Genomic DNA, 17,670 nt, shown 5'->3' on the forward strand with positions numbered 1-17,670 from the left:
TTCATCCAGATGGAGACTGGAGTGGTTTGAGTAACTTTGGTTTCTGTTTCTGTGGGTGTTTAGCCCCTTGGTACCAATTCTGTCCTTCTTCTTCCTTGATGTTCATTTTTATATATGTATGGAATAATAGAAATTTCAAGACAGGGAACTCCTGACTCCTTACACAAAAATAAAGGGTGACCACAGGAGCTCATGTATTTTAGCACTTTATTCAGCCAGAATCCCACCTAACCTACAGCAAACTCATGGGAGGGTCCATTTGTTTTCAGAAATTTCTATGGAATGGACTTCATCCTTCCTCAAGGCCTTTCTTCCTTTCTCATAACCTTCAATATCAAAGTATGTTTGCTGGTGTTTAACATGGGAATATATCAGCTTCCTCCATCCTGTCCATGATGGTGATACCCAAGTGGCTGTCTTTTTCTTGTCATGTGACCCCTTCCAGTTCCAGTTCCAGTTCAGTCCCTCAGTCGTGTCCGACTCTTTGCGACCCCATGAATCACAACGCGCCAGGCCTCCCTGTCCATCACCAACTCCCGGAGTTCACTCAAACTCATGTCCATTGAGTCAGTGATGCTATCCAGCCATCTCATCCTCTGTTGTCCCCTTATCCTCCTGCCCCCAATCCCTCCCAGCATCAGGGTCTTTTCCAATGAGTCAACTCTTTGCATGAGGTGGCCAAAGTATTGGAGTTTCAGCTTCAGCATCAGTCCTTCCAATGAACACCCAGGACTGATCTCCTTTAGAATGGGACTGGTTGGATCTCCTTGCAGTCCAGGGGACTCTCAAGAGTCTTCTCCAACATTACAGTTCAAAAGCATCAATTCTTTGGCACTCAGCTTTCTTCACAGTCCAACTCTCACATCCATACATGACCACTGGAAAAACCATAGCCTTGACTAGAAGGACCTTTGTTGGCAAAGTAATTATAAAGCTACTTTGTCATCCCTCAGCATTTTGTTGTTGTTCATTTACTAAGTCATGTCTGACTCTTTGCGATCCCATGGACCACATCGCACCAGGCTCCTCTGTCTTCCAGTATCTCCTGAATTTGCTCCAATGCACATCCACTGAGTCAGTGATGCTATCTAACCATCTCATCTTCAGCCTCTCCCTACCCTTTTTGCTTTCAGTCTTTCCTGGCATCACGGTCTTCTCCATTGAGTCCACTTTTTGCATTTTGCAGCCAAAGTATTGGAGCTTCAGCTTCAGCATCAGTCCTTCCAGTGAATATTCAGGGTAGATTTCCTTTAGGACTGACTGGTTTGATCTCCTTGCTGTCCAAGGGACTCTGAAGAGTCTTTTCCAGCACCACAATTTGAAAGCATCAATTCTTCAGTGCTCAGCCTTCTTCATGGTCCAAATCTCATATCCATACATCCTGCTGGAAAAACTATAGCTTTGATTATACAGACTTTTGTTGGCAAAGTGAAGACTTTGCTTTTTAATCCTCTGTCTAGGTTTGTCATAGATTTCCTTCCAAGAAGCAAGCACAGCAACTGTCCATAGTGATTTTGGAGCCCAAGAAAATAAAGTCTATCGCTGCTTATACTTTTTACTCATCTATTTGCCATTAAGTGATGGGACCAAATGCCATGATCATTGTTTTTTGAATATTGAGTTTTAAGCCAGCTTTTTCTCTCTCCTTTTTTACTCTTATCAAGATTCTCTTTAGGTCCCCTTCACTTTCTTAATGATAACATTAGAGTGGTATCACCTGCATATCTGAGGTTGTTGATATTTCTCTTGGAAATCTTGATTCCAGCTTAAGATTCATCCAGCCTGGCATCTCACATGATGTACTCTGCATATACTTCTGCTTTATTGACTACTGCACCAAAGCCTTTGACTGTATAGATCACAATAAACTGTAGAGAATTCTCTAAGGTAGTCTGGGAATACTGGATCACCTCACCTGCATCCTGAGAAAACTATATGCAGGTCAAGAAGCAGCAGTTAGAACTGGACATGGAACAACAGGCTGGTTCTAAATTGGGAAAGGAGTACGTCAAGGCTGTATATTGTCACCCTGCTTATTTGACTTATATGCGGAGTACATCATGCGAAATGCTGGGATGGATAAAGGACAAGCTGGAATCAAGATTTTGGGGAGAAATATCAATAACCTCAGATATGCAGATGACACCACCCTTATGGCAGAAAGTGAAGAAGAACTAAAGAGCCTCTTGATGAGAGTGAAAGAGGACAGTGAAAAAGCTGGCTTAAAACTCAACTTTCAAAAAATGAAGATCATGGCATTTGGTCCCATCACTTCATGGCAAATAGATGGGGAAACAATGGAAACAGTGATAGACTTTATTTTTTTGAGCTCCAAAGTCACTGCAGATGGTGAGTACAGCCATGAAATTAAAAGACCCTTGCTCCTTGGGAGAAAAGCTATGACCAACCCTGACAGCATATTAAAAAGCAGAGACGTTATTTTGCTGACAAAGGTTCATCTAGTCAAGCTATGGTTTTTCCAGTAGTCATGTATGGATGTGAGAGTTGGACTATAAAGAAAGCTGAGTGCCTAAGAATTGATGCTTTTGAACTGTGGTGTTGGAGAAGACTCTTGAGAATCCCTTGGACTGCAAGATCCAACCAGTCCATGCTAAAGGAAATCAGTCCTGAAAATTAATTGAAAGGACTGATGTTGAAACTGAAACTCCAATACTTTGGCCATCTGATGGGAAGAACTAACTCATTGGAAAAGACCCTAATGCTGGCAAAGACTGAAGGCAGGAGGAGAAGGGGATGACAGAGAATGAGATGGTTGGATGACATCACCGACTCGATGGACATAAATTTGAGCAAGCTCCGGGTGTTGATGATGGACAGGGAAGCCTGGTGTGCTGCAGTCCGTGAGGTCACAAAGAGTTGGATGTGACTGAGTGACTGAACTGTACTGAACTCTGCGTATAAGTTAAATAAGCAGAATGCCAATATATAGCCTTGACGTGTGTGCATGCGTGTGTGTGTGTTCCATTTCTTTACTTGTGTCTTGCTCTTTGCGACCCTATGGACTATAGCCCACCAGACTTCTCTCTCCGTAGTATTCTCCAAGCAAGAATATTGGAGTGGATTGCCACACCCTCCTCCAGGGGATCTCCCTGACCCAGGAATGAACTCGTGTCTGCCTCCATCTCCTGCATTGCCGGTGGATTCTTTACCCACAGAGTCAGTTGGGAAGCTCACAGCCTTGACATACTTCTTTCCCAGTTTTGAACCAGTTCGTTGTTCCATGTCAGGTTCTAACTGTTCCTTCTTGACTCACATACAGATTTCTCAGGAGATAGGCAAGGTGGTCTGGCACTCTCATCTCTTTAAAAAATTTCCACAGATTGTTATGATCCACACAGTCAGAGGCTTTAGTGTAATCAATGAAGCAGAAGTAGATGTTTTTCTGGAATTCTCTTGCTTTTTCTGTGATCCAACCAATGTTGACAATTTGATTTCTGATTCCTCTGCTGCTTCAAAACCCATCTTGTACATCTGGTAAGTCTTGATTCATGCATTGCTGAAGCCTAGCTTGAAGGATTTGGGGCATAACCTTGCCAGTGTGTGAAATGAGCACAATTGTATGGTAGTTTGAGCATTGCTTAGCATTGTCCTTCTTGGGGACTGAAATGAAAACTGACCTTTTCCAGTCCTACAGTCAGTGCAGATTTTCCCAAATTTGCTGACATATTGAGTGTAGCACTTTAACAGCCTCATCTTCTAAGATTTGAAAAGAGCTCAGCTGGAATTCTGTCCCTCTACTCACTTTGTTCATAGTAATGCTTCGTAAAGCCCACTTGACTTCACACTCCAGGATGTCTGGCTCTAAGTAAATGATCACGCGATTGTGGTTATCCAGGTCACTGAGACCTGTTTTGTACAGTTCTGTGTATTCTTGCTACCTCTTCTTAATATCTTCTACTTCTGTTAAGCCCTTACTGTTTCTGCCTTTTATCATGCCTATCCTTGCATGAAATATTCCCTTCGTATCTCCCATTTTCTTGAAGATACCTCTAGTCTTTGCGATTGTATTGTTTTCCTCTGTTTCTTTGCACTGTTTATTTAAGAAGGCTTTCCTATCTCTCTTTGCTTTTCTCTGAAGCTCTGCACTCAGATGGGTATGTCTTTCCCTTTCTACCTTGTCTTTCACTTCTTTTCTCAGCTATTTCTAAAGCCTTCTTAGACAACCACTTTGCCTTCTTTCATTCCTTTTTCTTTGGAATGGTTTTGGTTTCTGCTTCCTGTATAATGTTTCAAACTTTCGTCCATAGTTCTTCAAGGATTCTGCCACCCAGATATAATCCCTTGATCTCTTTGTCCCTTCTGCTGTATAATCATAAAGGATTTGATTTAGGTCAAATTTGATTTAGGATTTGATTTGATTGAGTAGCCTAGTGGTTTCTCCTACTTTCTTCATTGTAAGCCTGAATTTTGCAATAAGGAGCTCATGATCTAAGTTTAGCATTCTAGTTAGTCTAAATCATCTCAGCTCATTTCTGCTACTTTTTTGGGGCAGGAACCAATCACACTTCAGTTTTGTGAAATTCTTGTTTGAAATCTTTAAAAGACTTCCTGTCTGTTACCAAGTTAGAAACATGAGTGTTTTCATCTAACAAACAGTTATAGAGCATCTGCTGTGTGCCAGCTGCTTGGAATATTAAGGAGATTAGAACGTGAGCCCTGTCCCCAAGAGCTCCCAGTCTAATGGGGAAGCTAAACCTAGCCCAGCTTCGTGCTATGGAATGTGGTATGTATAGTTGTTTTCGATGAGAGAAAAAACTGAGAAAAATGCAAGCTGAGAGTGGTCACTGAAAAGTGAGGTCGCCCTTAAGGGTTCCAGAGAGTCATTACCTGAAAAAGTTGGAATGGGCCCTGGAACAGGCTTTCAAGGGATCTTCCAGGAGAGGGGTTCAACTGCTACGTCTTCCAAGAAATTGAGAAATGAGACCTAATGGGAAAGGCTGGGAAATCTGGCCAGTCTGCCCAAGTTGTGCTTCTGGTTAGGCTCTGGCACTAGGTACTTGAGAGGCAGGAAAAAGATAACACAGGGATCAGACAAATAACCAGAGAAAGGAGGTCACATGCCTGAGAGCAAGACAGTAAGTTCGCTTACTATTTGTACTAAAAGACTATTTTACTAATTTTAAATAAATCCTTTGAATAAGGAGACATTTTTACAAACACGGAACCCGTACCTAATATGTGAGATCCTCGGCTTTCTTAATCTGGAAACAAACATTGATGTATCCTCCAGCAATAATATTGTTATCTCTGATCTCAAGGCGAGCACAGCTGTCAGCCAGGAATAGTACACTGCGTCTGCCGACTCTTGTGACAGCAAGTGTCTATTGTAGGCTTTTCCCTTCCTCTCTCATTCCTTTTAACATCTCAGTCCAAAGTCACAGTTTAAGCATCTTGCCCAGTACATGTTCCAGTACCACCCCCACCATTTTCCAAGTGGATATAACATCATAAGAGCAGAGAAAAGGTATTACTGCCTTCTAGAAACCCTAATAGACCCAAGACCGTCAGACCAACAGGTACTAATCCTAATCCTATGCAGTCCTTTGAAAGAGGATGGAATGGGATCTTGAAGGACATTTTAGTGACTAACTGAGGTGTTTTCACTAAGTAAAATTTACTTCTCCCTTTAGAAAATTTTTCACTTAAGACTAAACAAAGACAAACAGAAAGCCCACTGTGTGTAGGAATGTTGTCAGGTTTGTGTATGTTTTGGTATATGTAGATTTTTATAAGCATGTTAAATAAATTCACTGTTTGTTCCTTTATTACTTCTCATCTTGATTTTACCTTAGGAACAAACTGCTGAAAAATATTTAGGAGAGCTATTTCTAAATAGTAAATAATTTATGTTGTCTCATTTGTAGTGATTCAATATGAGATACATTATTTCATCCATGACTCATCTTCTATAAATTGCCAAACGCATGTTGAGAGTTTTCATTTTCTTGATTTACAGAATTCCATTAAAGAACATAATGGGTAAAATAATCAAACTCATATCTTTTCCATAAAGAACCTGCAGGTACATATTATTTTCAAATTTGAAGACCTAATAGTATTTTGGGCCTGCTATGTTTCATGTTTTGACAAAATCCTGTAACTATGGGAACATTAAGGACTGGAATCAACTGTAAATTTATTGCCCGCTTGTGACAGTTTGTAAGAATGACTATTTCCTTTCAAAATCTTGTTTTGATGGCAACTTTTAAAAATTTTACCTCTCTCAACTGGCCAGTAATGACTTGGTCCTCGCTATAGATTTTTACAAGTTATAAACTGTGTGATGGACTCAGTATACTTCCTGGAATGTATAAAAAATCAACCCGAAAGGTTTCAAACAAAGCAAATGAAACATACCTGCTTTTTAATTGTTAAATGTTTGAACATATTTTTAATTAAACATGGCATATTTTCATTTATGGAACCAGAATCTTCTATATATGTATGGTGTTAGAATCTGCTTTGTTTATACAGTGTATCAAGATGTTTGAGTTCAATAAAAAGTGACTGATTTTTGCATTGGATACTAACCTAATTCAAGAGGAAACAGCCCCTGATAACTGTTTAAACAAAGCCATCTGCTTGCTACTTAATCAGTGTAGTGTGAACTTTGGCAAAGGGTGATCGTTTTGTACAGTTTTCTGGATGGATCTGACCAGTTATCAGCAGAATGTTCACTGCCATATTTGCCTACTGTTTTGAAAAGTTTCCCCCTTCTTATTCCTTAGGCATATATTGTCAGTGATATCCTACAAACTGCATCTGTTTATCTTTAAATTCCAAATGCAGTGTCACTCAAATTCAGAAAGTGCACTTTGGGTCGAAAACATTACAGATGTGTAAAGGGCAGTTCTATGAGTATATGAAAGTTTAAGGACATGTGGAAGATGTTACTGCAAGAACGAAAGAATTTGGATAGAGACAGAGCTGGAGGCCATTACAATTATAGCTCAGGAAAACCAGCAGATTTCACTAAGTGATCAATGAAAGCACATACTGTTCTGTGGTTAGCAACTTGGGCGTCATGCAGTCATTTCCACCTAACACTGATAAATGACTGCAGAAGACCACAACTTTACTTTTCACAGATGCCTGAGTGGTAAAGACAAGTTCCTTCAGTATCAGGAGGAAACTGATAGTAACAGAAAGACCACATTCCTCTAAAAGGAGGGGCTATCAGGATCTCCCTGAGTGGGAGCTGAGACCCTATGTAGCTTAGGATGCCCCCAGAGAATTTCTCAATTGGCTGATAGTCATCTCTAGCCCAGGAGGTCCAAAATTGAACTCTGGATTTGTGGCCTGCATCCTGCTTCTTTGTGCCCATCCTATTTTGCTCTTACTGCAGCCTTTTCCATCCTATTAAATGGATCTTATGAAACACCATTTTTCCAGTTGCTCATGTCAAAACCTTGGAGCCTTCACAGAATCTTCTTTTCCTTGCAAACTCCATTTAAAATCCATTAACTAGTCTTATTGATTCTACTTTGGAAAAATATTCAGAATTTGACCGGTTCTCACCACCCTCACCATTACCACCCTGTTGTATGAATGAAAGTGTGTGGCCAGTTGCATGGGCTGGGTCAGCTACTTGTCAGCCATTTGTCTCTTGGGCTTCAGTTTCTGTAACTTGTGAAATGTGGGTAGTCATTGTACCTCCAGCATAAATTCGTGGAAAAGATGAAATGAATGTAAAGGATTTAGCTCATGGTGAGTTGTTAAAATATGTCAGTTCTTACTGCTAGAGCATCTTCCAAGTATACAGCTTAGGCCAGTCTCTGTATAACCCCTGGCTAACTGCCTCAGAATCACTGGGGGTTTGTTTAAAATGCAGTTTCCTGGGTTTCAGCTTGGAAGTCCGAGAGGGTTCTGAGAGTTTTGAATTTTTATATGCTTTCCAGGTGATATTTTGCATATTAAAATTTTAGATTTTAATATGTTGGAGGAAGGAATAATGGGCCACAGTTAGAGGATGGTAATCCTGAGCCTCAGAGTCAGACACGACTGAAGCAACTAAAAAGCAGCAGCAGCAGCAGTCCTGGGCCTGTGGAAGAGTCTGGATGAGGGGACCCTGCTGCTTCTGGGGAATTAGGGGCGAGGCCTTTCCTTCTCAGCAGTATGTGTGGGTGTGTGTGTAATGTATGGCATGTGTATGTGTAAGATACATGGATTGGGATATGTGTGTGTGTCGCATATGTGAATATAGTATGTGGTGTTTATATATGTGGAGTTGTAGTGTGTAATATATGGTATATAGGTGTATGTGTGTGTCTGGTATGTGGTGGTGTGTGTGTATGTATGTATGTATGTATGTATGTATGTGTGGTGTGTGTGTGTGTTATGTGTGGTGCATGTGTGTGTGGTATGTGGTGGGCACTCCATGTGATAGGAATGAAAAGCAGGGTTTGAGAAATAAACTGGTCCTCTGGCAGCTGCTGATTTTAAAATGATCTGGTTCTGAGGCGAGAGTCAATTGCCAGGCCTAACTGTCTTCTTATCCTTGGCAGTGGGATGTTCTATGATGGGAACCACACCTATGTCATTGAGCCGGAAGAAAATGACACCTCCCAAGTAAGTGCTCCTTCTATTTGCCATGGCAAATGTAAACAATGCTGGGTGATTTCTTTACCCCTCTTTTTCTTCTCTTTTTTCTCTCTATTTTGCTTTCTTTTCATATTTCAGGGTCAAGAATATATGTATAAACACAGACATATTATATATATAAATGCATATATGTATACATATATTTTAAGTTAAATAGTGAATAAGGAAAAACCCTAGACTGTGAGAAAATACATTTATCTTGTTTAAGCCACCCAGACTAAGACCGCAGCACATTATGGTGGAGATAGTAATGAAGGCTTCAGAACACCTCAGAAGAAAAGTATTTTCAGCAGAGGGGAAATGTAAGAGGTAGTTTTTTTTTTTTTTTTTTTTTAAATCACTGGTTTTGCCTTGTTGCTGTTCAGTTGCTAAGTCGGGTCTGACCCTTTGGGGCCCCATGAACTGCAGCACACCAGGCTTCCCTGTCCTTTACTATCTCCTGGAGTTTGCTCAAATTATGAATACTGAAGACAGTGAAGGACAGGGAAGCCTGGTATGCTGCAGTCCATGGAGTTGCAAAAAGTTGGACAGCAATAACAAAGAAAACCACAGTGATCTTTTTTTTTTTTTTTTTTAAATCTACCTTTTACTCTTCCATCTGCTGGAAATACTTTCCTTCTGAGGTGTTCTGAAGCCTTCATTACTAACTCCACCGTGATGTGCTGTGGTCTGTCAGTCTAGTTGGCTTAAACAACATAAATTTATTTTCTCACAGTCTGGGGACTGAAAGTCCGATTTCGTGGTGCCAGTGGGGTCAGTGTCTATTGAGGGCTGTCTCCTTGGGGTGCAGATAGTGTCCCGTGAGGTCTGGTGCCTCTTCTTCTTCTCATCAGGGCACCAGCCTTATCAGACTCGGACCTCACTCTTGTGATCTCTGATAACCTTTATCACATCCCTCTAACTCTATCTCCAAATACAGTCACATTAGGAATTTATGACTTAAACATGAGTTTGGAAGGGACATAGACATTCAGTTCATGATGGATCAAATCCACAGATAATGTGATTTCCCACTCTTTTTCTTTTCTAGATTCCAGATTTTTCTCTATTGCCTATTTTCTTTAAGGCCCCATGCTGATAAAATTTAGAGAAATCCGAGTTTTCTCCGTTCTCTTCCTCAGTTTAGTTTAAACTTTCTCTAGAAAATGGTGCTATTACTAACTAAAGATAAACATGAGGCATTCCATCCTAGCTCTGTACACACAAAATATTCTTCCGTGTATCATGGAACACCAATCAAGCACTTAGAGAGGCAAATAATTTCAAGAAACGCTCGTTGTTCTGCCACTCATAAACAATCTGTATGGGAAACTGTCTGTTTTGTATTACTTTCCAAGTACCCGCTGAAAGCTGTCCTTGTCCCTTTGCTTGACAGTCTGATTTTTTAAAAAGTGATATCATGAAATTTGACTATTTATGATCTTCCTTTTTTAGTAATTGAAGGAAGCCAGATGAAATTATTTGAATGTTAATTAATTTTTCTTAGATGAAACATGGGTTTTTATCTGTTGAATTTTTATAGATGTTTGTCTGACACTTGAATTTTGAGGCAGGGTCTGCTGTGGGCATTCTGATTGTGCCAGTCACCTGCTTCCCAACAGGAAGACTGTTAGCTTTGCAGTCTGCCTAGCAAAGCTGTCAGGCTCTAACAGGAGGCAGGGCTTCATGGAAAGGAACCAGTCATAGAAAACATTAACCCCTTTCCCCAGATGTCTTACTTCCCCTTGGGGGAATAGGTGCATTCATTTCTTTGCCATTACCACAGGCTTCGGCTTCTCCATCCATGAAGGCATTTTACTTCTAATGGGCTATCACTGTGGTGCTGGGATAATATAGGAGTGAGTGGGAGGGATGTGCAAGGGCTCATTGCCTTCCCAAACTTGAGAGAATGTGTAGTCAAGCAATGATTCTTTTAAGGTTTCGCCTCCCCTGGCTGTGATCGCCTGAGCCTGGAGATTTCTGGGTGTATGTGCCTCATCTCTCGTTTGTGTTATTTCAGGAGGATTTCCATTTTCATTCGGTTTACAAATCCAGACTGTTTGAATTTCCCTTGGATGATCTTCCATCTGGTATGATTTTCATAGAGTGATTTTTTAAAAAAATACAGCTTTAATAATTCATTTTAATGTTTTATAACTAATTATATGTGGAATATCATCAGCCTACGACTGCTCCTAACAGTTTTAGAAAGTCAAGTGACATCAAGAGAGAGAAAAAAATGCAAACTGACCTTATATTTATAGTGGGTGAGTTTGGAAAGATATTGCTTGAACTCAACAAAGAAGAGCTTATTAAAGTTATAAGACTCAAAGTAAAGTATTCCTTTACTTTGTTAAAGAAAAAATTGGTCTGCATAGGTAGAATATATAAAATTGACTCTTGGTGAAGTACTCAGTTTGTACACATAGAGATGAGCTTGTAAATATTTTCCCATTTATTGCTTCCTCATTTCTTTTTGCCCCAGCATTTTAATAAAGAGCCGTTGTAGATTAATATTTATTATTATGATGATGTGCTATTTGTGAAATTGATCTTTCCTTCCAATATGTGTTTATGGGTCCGTCTATTTATAGGTTTGATTTGAGAGTTGCATCCATGTCTTTTGGTGAGAAGGGCAGGGTATTCATGCTTCGGCTTTGTTAGAGGAGCAATGATTATGCAGAGTGCATTTGTCTCTGTCCACACTGGACTCATTTTCGTGTTCTCCTTCTAAAGATATGGTATAGCTGATGTGGAGATGCTTCCTCCCCTTCTTAGACAGCCCTGATTATGGCCATAGTATAGTCTAATTTTTAAACTTCTTTTAGTCTTTGTAACAACTCTGTGAGGTCAGTATTATTATTCCCATTTTATAGATGAACAAACAGAAGCTCAGCTAGTTTGTCTTTTCTAGGGTTCCACAGCTAGTAAGAGGCTGAGTGGGTGTTTGGATTATGGCACTACAAGACTGTGCCTTGGGAGACAGGCACCAGGGCAAATGGAAAACTTACTAGACTAAAGCAGAGTCTAAACTCCTGCTTAGGAAAATGACTTAAAGCCTGCATTGTCTCCTTATTAGAAAAAGAAGTAAGTGCTTTCAAATGTTCCTTCCTCTGAAATAAATTCGTAGCTCCTTGACTTTCTGCAGTTACGCTAAAGAGAAATAGAACTCACCCCTTCTCTCCTGCTGCCAAAGGGATAGAAGTTCCTAGTTTATAGAATTTGCTATTTGGAAAAATCTGAAAATGAACAATAGATACTTTTACTTCACATAGATGCTTTATACTGTTCTTTCGTTATCATATGAAACTTTTTACAATTCCTATTTTGGTAAGAAAATAAATCATGATTAGCTGCTTGAGAACAAAGTTGCAATCCAATAGGCATTACTGGATGCAATAAACATTAATTAATATTTAAAGTAATAAGTAAAAGTTCCCCACTAAGGACTTTATTATAGGCTTGCCATGATACAATCATAATTTTTTTTTAAAAAACTTCACTCAGAATTTCTTTACAACAGAAACTTTGGAGGTTACTCAGTAGTTTTCTGCTATGAAAAATGAGTTTTGGCCATATTCTTTGAAAAACCTCAGTTTGTTCCTGGTTATCTTTTAGTATCAGGAGTTGACAATATTCATTTTAAGAGTATTATTTGCCTCAAGCTCTTTAGACTTACTATGACAAATTTGAAGGAAACAAAAAATAGACAAATGTCAAAGCTGCAATTTTTTTGTTATATAAGCTCAAAACTAAGCTTTTTAAAATTTTATTTTAGGTTTAATAAAGTATCACTGGGTTGTGGGTTATATTATGTCTTTTTTGCTACGCATTATATATTTCCCAGAGATAGAATATGATCAAGTGTTCCCCAATCTTGTTTGATTATGGAATGTTTTATTTTATATGACACATCTCTCAAGGCTAGCTTTCCTAAGAACACATTTTAAGAAAAGATTTTTGTTTAAATATGACCACTTAGCACTCACTGTTTAAAAATTACTATGATGAAAAACCAATCAACCAACCAACAAAAGCAAACAAAACAGAAATAGACTCGTAAATATAGAGAACAAGGAGGTGGTAGCCAGAGCAGATGGGGGCCAGCCAAAAGAGGAAAAGGAGGGTTAGAGACACAAACTTCTAGTTATAAAGTAAAGAAGCCATGGGAAGGTAATGTAAAGCATAGGGAACATAGTCAATAATATTGTGATAACTTTGTACAGATGCAGATGATAACTGGGCTTACAGTGGTAACCATTTTGAAATGTGTGTAAATACCAAATCACTGTTTTGTACACCTGAAAATAGTATGATAGTGTATGTCAGTTATACTGCAATAGAAAATTACTATGATAAAATACACCAGTTTTGTGTACTATTTGCCGAGTTCTGACACCCTTGTACTCCCCTGATGAAAAATAGACTGTTTCCATTACCCCAGTGATTTCCTTTGTGTCCCTTTTCTGTCAGTGTCTCCCACTTCTGCAGTCCCTTTTCTGACTTTTTTCACTGTAGATTAGTTTCACCTGTTCATACAAATGGATTCATTCATCATATTCAGCTTCTTTTCCTTATTAGCACAGGCCTGAGATCTATGTTGTCAAAGGCAGCAGTAATTCTTTATTTTGATTACTGAGTATGTCCTTATGTATGCATATAGCACAATGTTTCATCTCTTCTGTCGGTGGACATTTGGATTGCTTCTAGTTTGGGGCGATTATGAATATAACAACTATGAACATTCTTGTAAAAATCTTTTTTGGGGACACACATTTATATTTCTCTATCAAATACCTGTGAGTTTAATAACTGGGTCACAAGATAGTATATCTTTAACTTTATAATATTGTTCTCAAGCTTCAGCATCTACCAGAATCACCTGGTGGGCTTGGTAAACACAGATTCATGGCCTCATCTTCAGGCTACTTTTTTCAGCCACTACATTGAGGCGTAATTGAAATACAAAAGGCTGTATATATTTAATGTATAGAACTTGATGAGTTTGGAGGTAAATATACATCCATGAAATCACCACAACCTATGTCATAAACATATTCATCCATTCCAAAAGTTTCCTCCTATGCTATTTATGGTGATGATGATAAAAACTATCAACATAAAATCTAACCTCTTAGCAGATTTTTAGGTATATGATACAGTATTGTTAACTGTAGGCACTAAACTGTTCAGTAGCTCTCAAAGACTTATTCATCTTGGATAACTAAATCTTTGTCCGCTTTGACTAGTAACTCCTCGTATTGCCTCCTCCCAGCCCCTGACAACCACCATTCTAATCACTGTTTCTCTGAGTTTGACTATTTTAGATTCCTCATGTAAATGGTGTTATGTAGTATTTGTCCTTCTTTGTCTGGCTTATTTCACTTAACAGAATGTCCTCTAAGTTCACCTGTGTTGTTGCAAATGGCAGGATTTTCTTTTATAAGACTGGTTAATATTCCATTGTGTGTATATACCATATATTCTTTATCCATTCATCCACTGATGGACATTTAGGTTGCTTCTGTATCTTGACTGCTGTCAATAATGTTGCAGTGAACATGGGCATGCAGACACTAATGTGAAATCCTGATTTAAATTCCTTAGGCTATATGCCTAGAAGTAGGATTGTTAAAATCATATGGTATTTCTGTTCAGATATTTTGAGAAATAGTCATAATGCTTTTCCTAGTGGCTGCACAAATTTCTAGAGCTTTTGATTAAGTACGTCTTGGGTGGGTTGTGAGAATTTACTTTTCCAAGTTCTCAGGTAATGCTAATGCTTCTAGTCCAAGGAATACAATTTAAGAACTACTGTTGAATAAAGAATCTCTGAACCTTTTCCTGAAGTGGTCATACCATTGTATACTCTCAGCATTATACAAGAGTTCTAATTGCTCCACGTCTTCACCAGCCTTTCGTGTGTCATTCTTTAGTGAAGGCTAGTGGTGGAAGGGAAGGTCAAGTGGCTATTTGGATGATTTCCCATTAAAATATGATGGCATTTATAAAAGAAATATGAGAAAAATTTTGAGATAAATTAGAACTGGAATAATGCTTGAGATTTTTTTGAATTGTATTCCTTCGTGGTATGTTTATTTATATTAATATAAATGTAATTGCCTAGATTAATGTTCTATATTTTCATTAAGTGTGATATTTACATTATAAAATTAATAATAATTATGTATAGTTATATAATTTATAGATTATAATTATAATAATCATTGTTGATTAAAGTAAAGTTATATAATTTATACTAATTAGGGCTGGTAGAAGTTTGATTGCCCTTCATGAAAGAAACCTGGCAAATGCACTAAGTTAAATTTATTTTTGTTTCCTTTTAGAATTCCAACAAGTAAATATCACTCCACCAAAATTTATTTTGAAGCCAAGACCAAAAAGGAGTAAACGGCAGGTATGTATTCACAGGTATATGTCACAATATTTTAAAAACATTTGGCAACTGCCAGTCTATTTAATCTACATTAAGTCTATAAGAGGTAAGAATTAGTTTCAGGCATTTGCCACAGTGTGGTAAACAGCATGGGTGACACATTCATAGCAGCATTGGAGTCAGGGCCATATTATTTCATAGACTCAAAAAACACTCAAGATAGTGGCGATAATATGGACACTCGTCATACAGATGGATTATGGGGCCGCTTCTGTGGCCTCTCAGGCTGTTTCTACCATAGGCCTCCTTCCTTGCCTGAGTATATACCAACCACATCATGAAGTTTGCTTGGATGGTACAAGCCCTTGTGTTTATCCCCTTAAGAATACCCTCTTAAGAATGACTCTGTCAAGTTTTAAAGCTGCAAAATGCTATTGTCACACTTGAACTACTCTGGAGTCTAGGATATAAAATCAGAATGTCTGCTTTATGAATGTTCAATGCATGTTGAACTTAATAATAATAGCAGCTTATTGTTTACTGTACAATGCTTTAAACCACATGAAGTGGGTACTATTATTATCCCTTCACAGAAAAAATAATAGATGTCTCTGAAATGTGCATATGACTTGCCCAGAATCATAGATCTGGTAAATGGTTTATACAAAATAAAAACTCTGGTCATCAGAATTAAGATATCATCACAGTTGTGGTGGTAATTGGTGTAGGTGTGTGTATGACATAAAAACCAGATGAGAGAAATAAGTGTCTAGTAAGACAAAGCAGTTGAAGGGACCAGGTATTTTCTTTTTAATATATGTTTAGTAAGTATGAAGTAAAATGTGTTTACAGACAGATTTCTAACATGAATAATAATTGCTAAATATTTTGAGTACTCACCATGAGCAATTGTATTAACGTATTTAATCCTCATAACAATTTTTTGAGGAAGGCATTATCATCATCCCTATTTTAAAGACATTGAAACATAAAAGACTTAAGAAACTAGCCCATGGTTACACTGGGTTACTTAGCAATGGAGCTGGGGTTCTGACCTGGAAGTCTTGTCCCTGAGACACACAGTTGAATATTACTTGGCCTTAATAAAGAAGGAAATCTTGCCATTTGCAACAACATGGATGGACCTGGAGGGCATTAAGCTGAGTGAAATAAGCCAGGCAGAGATAGACAAATATGGCATGGTATCACTTACAGGTGGAATCTAAACACAAAACAAACAAACAAAAACACGTAGAAACAGAGTAGAAACATGGTTGCCAGGGGCTAGGCAGTGGGGGAAAAGGGAGAGATTAGTAAAAGGGTACAGACATTCAGTTCTAAGATGGATCACATCTGAGGACCTAATGTGTAACATAAGTTTCCCACAGCCAAGTTACCAGGGCTTATTTATGTGCTGTTTCCTTTATTATATTGCAGCTTCGTCGATATCCTCGTAATGTAGAGGAGGAAACCAAATATATTGAACTGATGATTGTGAATGATCATCTCATGGTAAGGTTTGCTGAATTTCGTGTTGTTTGAACTTGCCCATGCCTAGCATAAAACTGGTGGGTGCAGAAATATGTTTAGAAGAAAGAAGCCTATGAAGTTGTAACCTGGAAAAGGTTTTTGTATAATCAAACATTTCTGTTACCCAGCAACAACCTGTAAACAGGAAAACACTCTTAGGTAAATCAATTCACAGTATTTTGTGAAGTTCCAAAAATATTTCTGTGATTCATAATGTTAATTCCTTGGATTTGCTTAGTTAATGTAGGGGCTAATATCTTCTCTTACTAAAATGGCAAGGTTAAAAAAAAAAGGGAAACTTCCATTTTATAATTGAAAAAGTGAAGCAGCAATAATATGACACTTTAATTTGCAATGTTAGCTTTATCCTAATAAAAGCATTTTTTTCTGTTTTTCTTTTGTTGTGCAATAAACCATTTGGAAAGGCTTATAGACTTATTTACACAACAGAAACAGACTTACAGACTTAGAAAAAAAATTCATGGTTAAGATGGAAAGAGGGATAGCTTGGGAGTTTGGGATTGACCTGTGCACACTGCTGGATTTAAAATATATAACCAACAAGGACCCTGTGTAGCACAGGGAACTCAATATTTTATAATAACCTAAATGAGAAAAGAATTTGAAATATAATAGATACATGTATATGTATAACTGAATCACTTTGTTGTATACCTGAAACTAACACATTGTTAATCAAAATATTCTCCAATATAGAATAAAAAAAGAAAAGCTTATATAGCCAAGCTGTGAAGATTTTTAGGATAAAAATCTAGCCAAACTTTTTATTGAGTCAGTTTTTTTTTTTAATGCCCAGTTTACGGGCATGTTTTATATTTAATTCATGGGCGTATTATAATCAGCCTGGTTACATTCATTGCACAACAGTGAATTATAATTGTTTCATGTAACTAGAGTTTTAAACTAAATATATTCAGTGATGCACTTTGTTGAATTTTACTTAATTTCAGGTACATATACATTTTAATTTACTTTGAATTATTTGGGAGAAAATGTGTCATTTATTTAAATATGATTAAGCTAATAGAGATTTTAATTAATTATTAATAATAATTATTATTAATGAGTGCTTCTTCCTTGTTTATGGTAGGACTGAGTTTTGTATTTCTACCAATTTAATT

The 17,670-nt window shown here is 37.9% G+C and overlaps 1 protein-coding gene across 10 annotated transcripts in view; it reads left to right on the top strand.

The window, feature by feature from the left end:
* ADAM22 (ADAM metallopeptidase domain 22) overlaps positions 1–17,670 on the top strand; it is a 238,622-nt gene that overhangs the window by 148,295 nt on the left and 72,657 nt on the right. For all 10 annotated transcript variants that reach the window (XM_059885608.1, XM_059885609.1, XM_024990705.2 and 7 more), the window contains exons 6-9: positions 8,526–8,589; positions 10,622–10,691; positions 14,949–15,019; positions 16,436–16,510. In XM_059885608.1, coding sequence (XP_059741591.1) covers positions 8,526–8,589; positions 10,622–10,691; positions 14,949–15,019; positions 16,436–16,510 — 280 coding nt within the window. The remainder of the gene's footprint in view (positions 1–8,525; positions 8,590–10,621; positions 10,692–14,948; positions 15,020–16,435; positions 16,511–17,670) is intronic.

The sequence above is a fragment of the Bos taurus genome, chromosome 4 (genome assembly GCF_002263795.3).
Source record: "Bos taurus isolate L1 Dominette 01449 registration number 42190680 breed Hereford chromosome 4, ARS-UCD2.0, whole genome shotgun sequence".
Lineage (NCBI taxonomy): Eukaryota > Metazoa > Chordata > Mammalia > Artiodactyla > Bovidae > Bos > Bos taurus.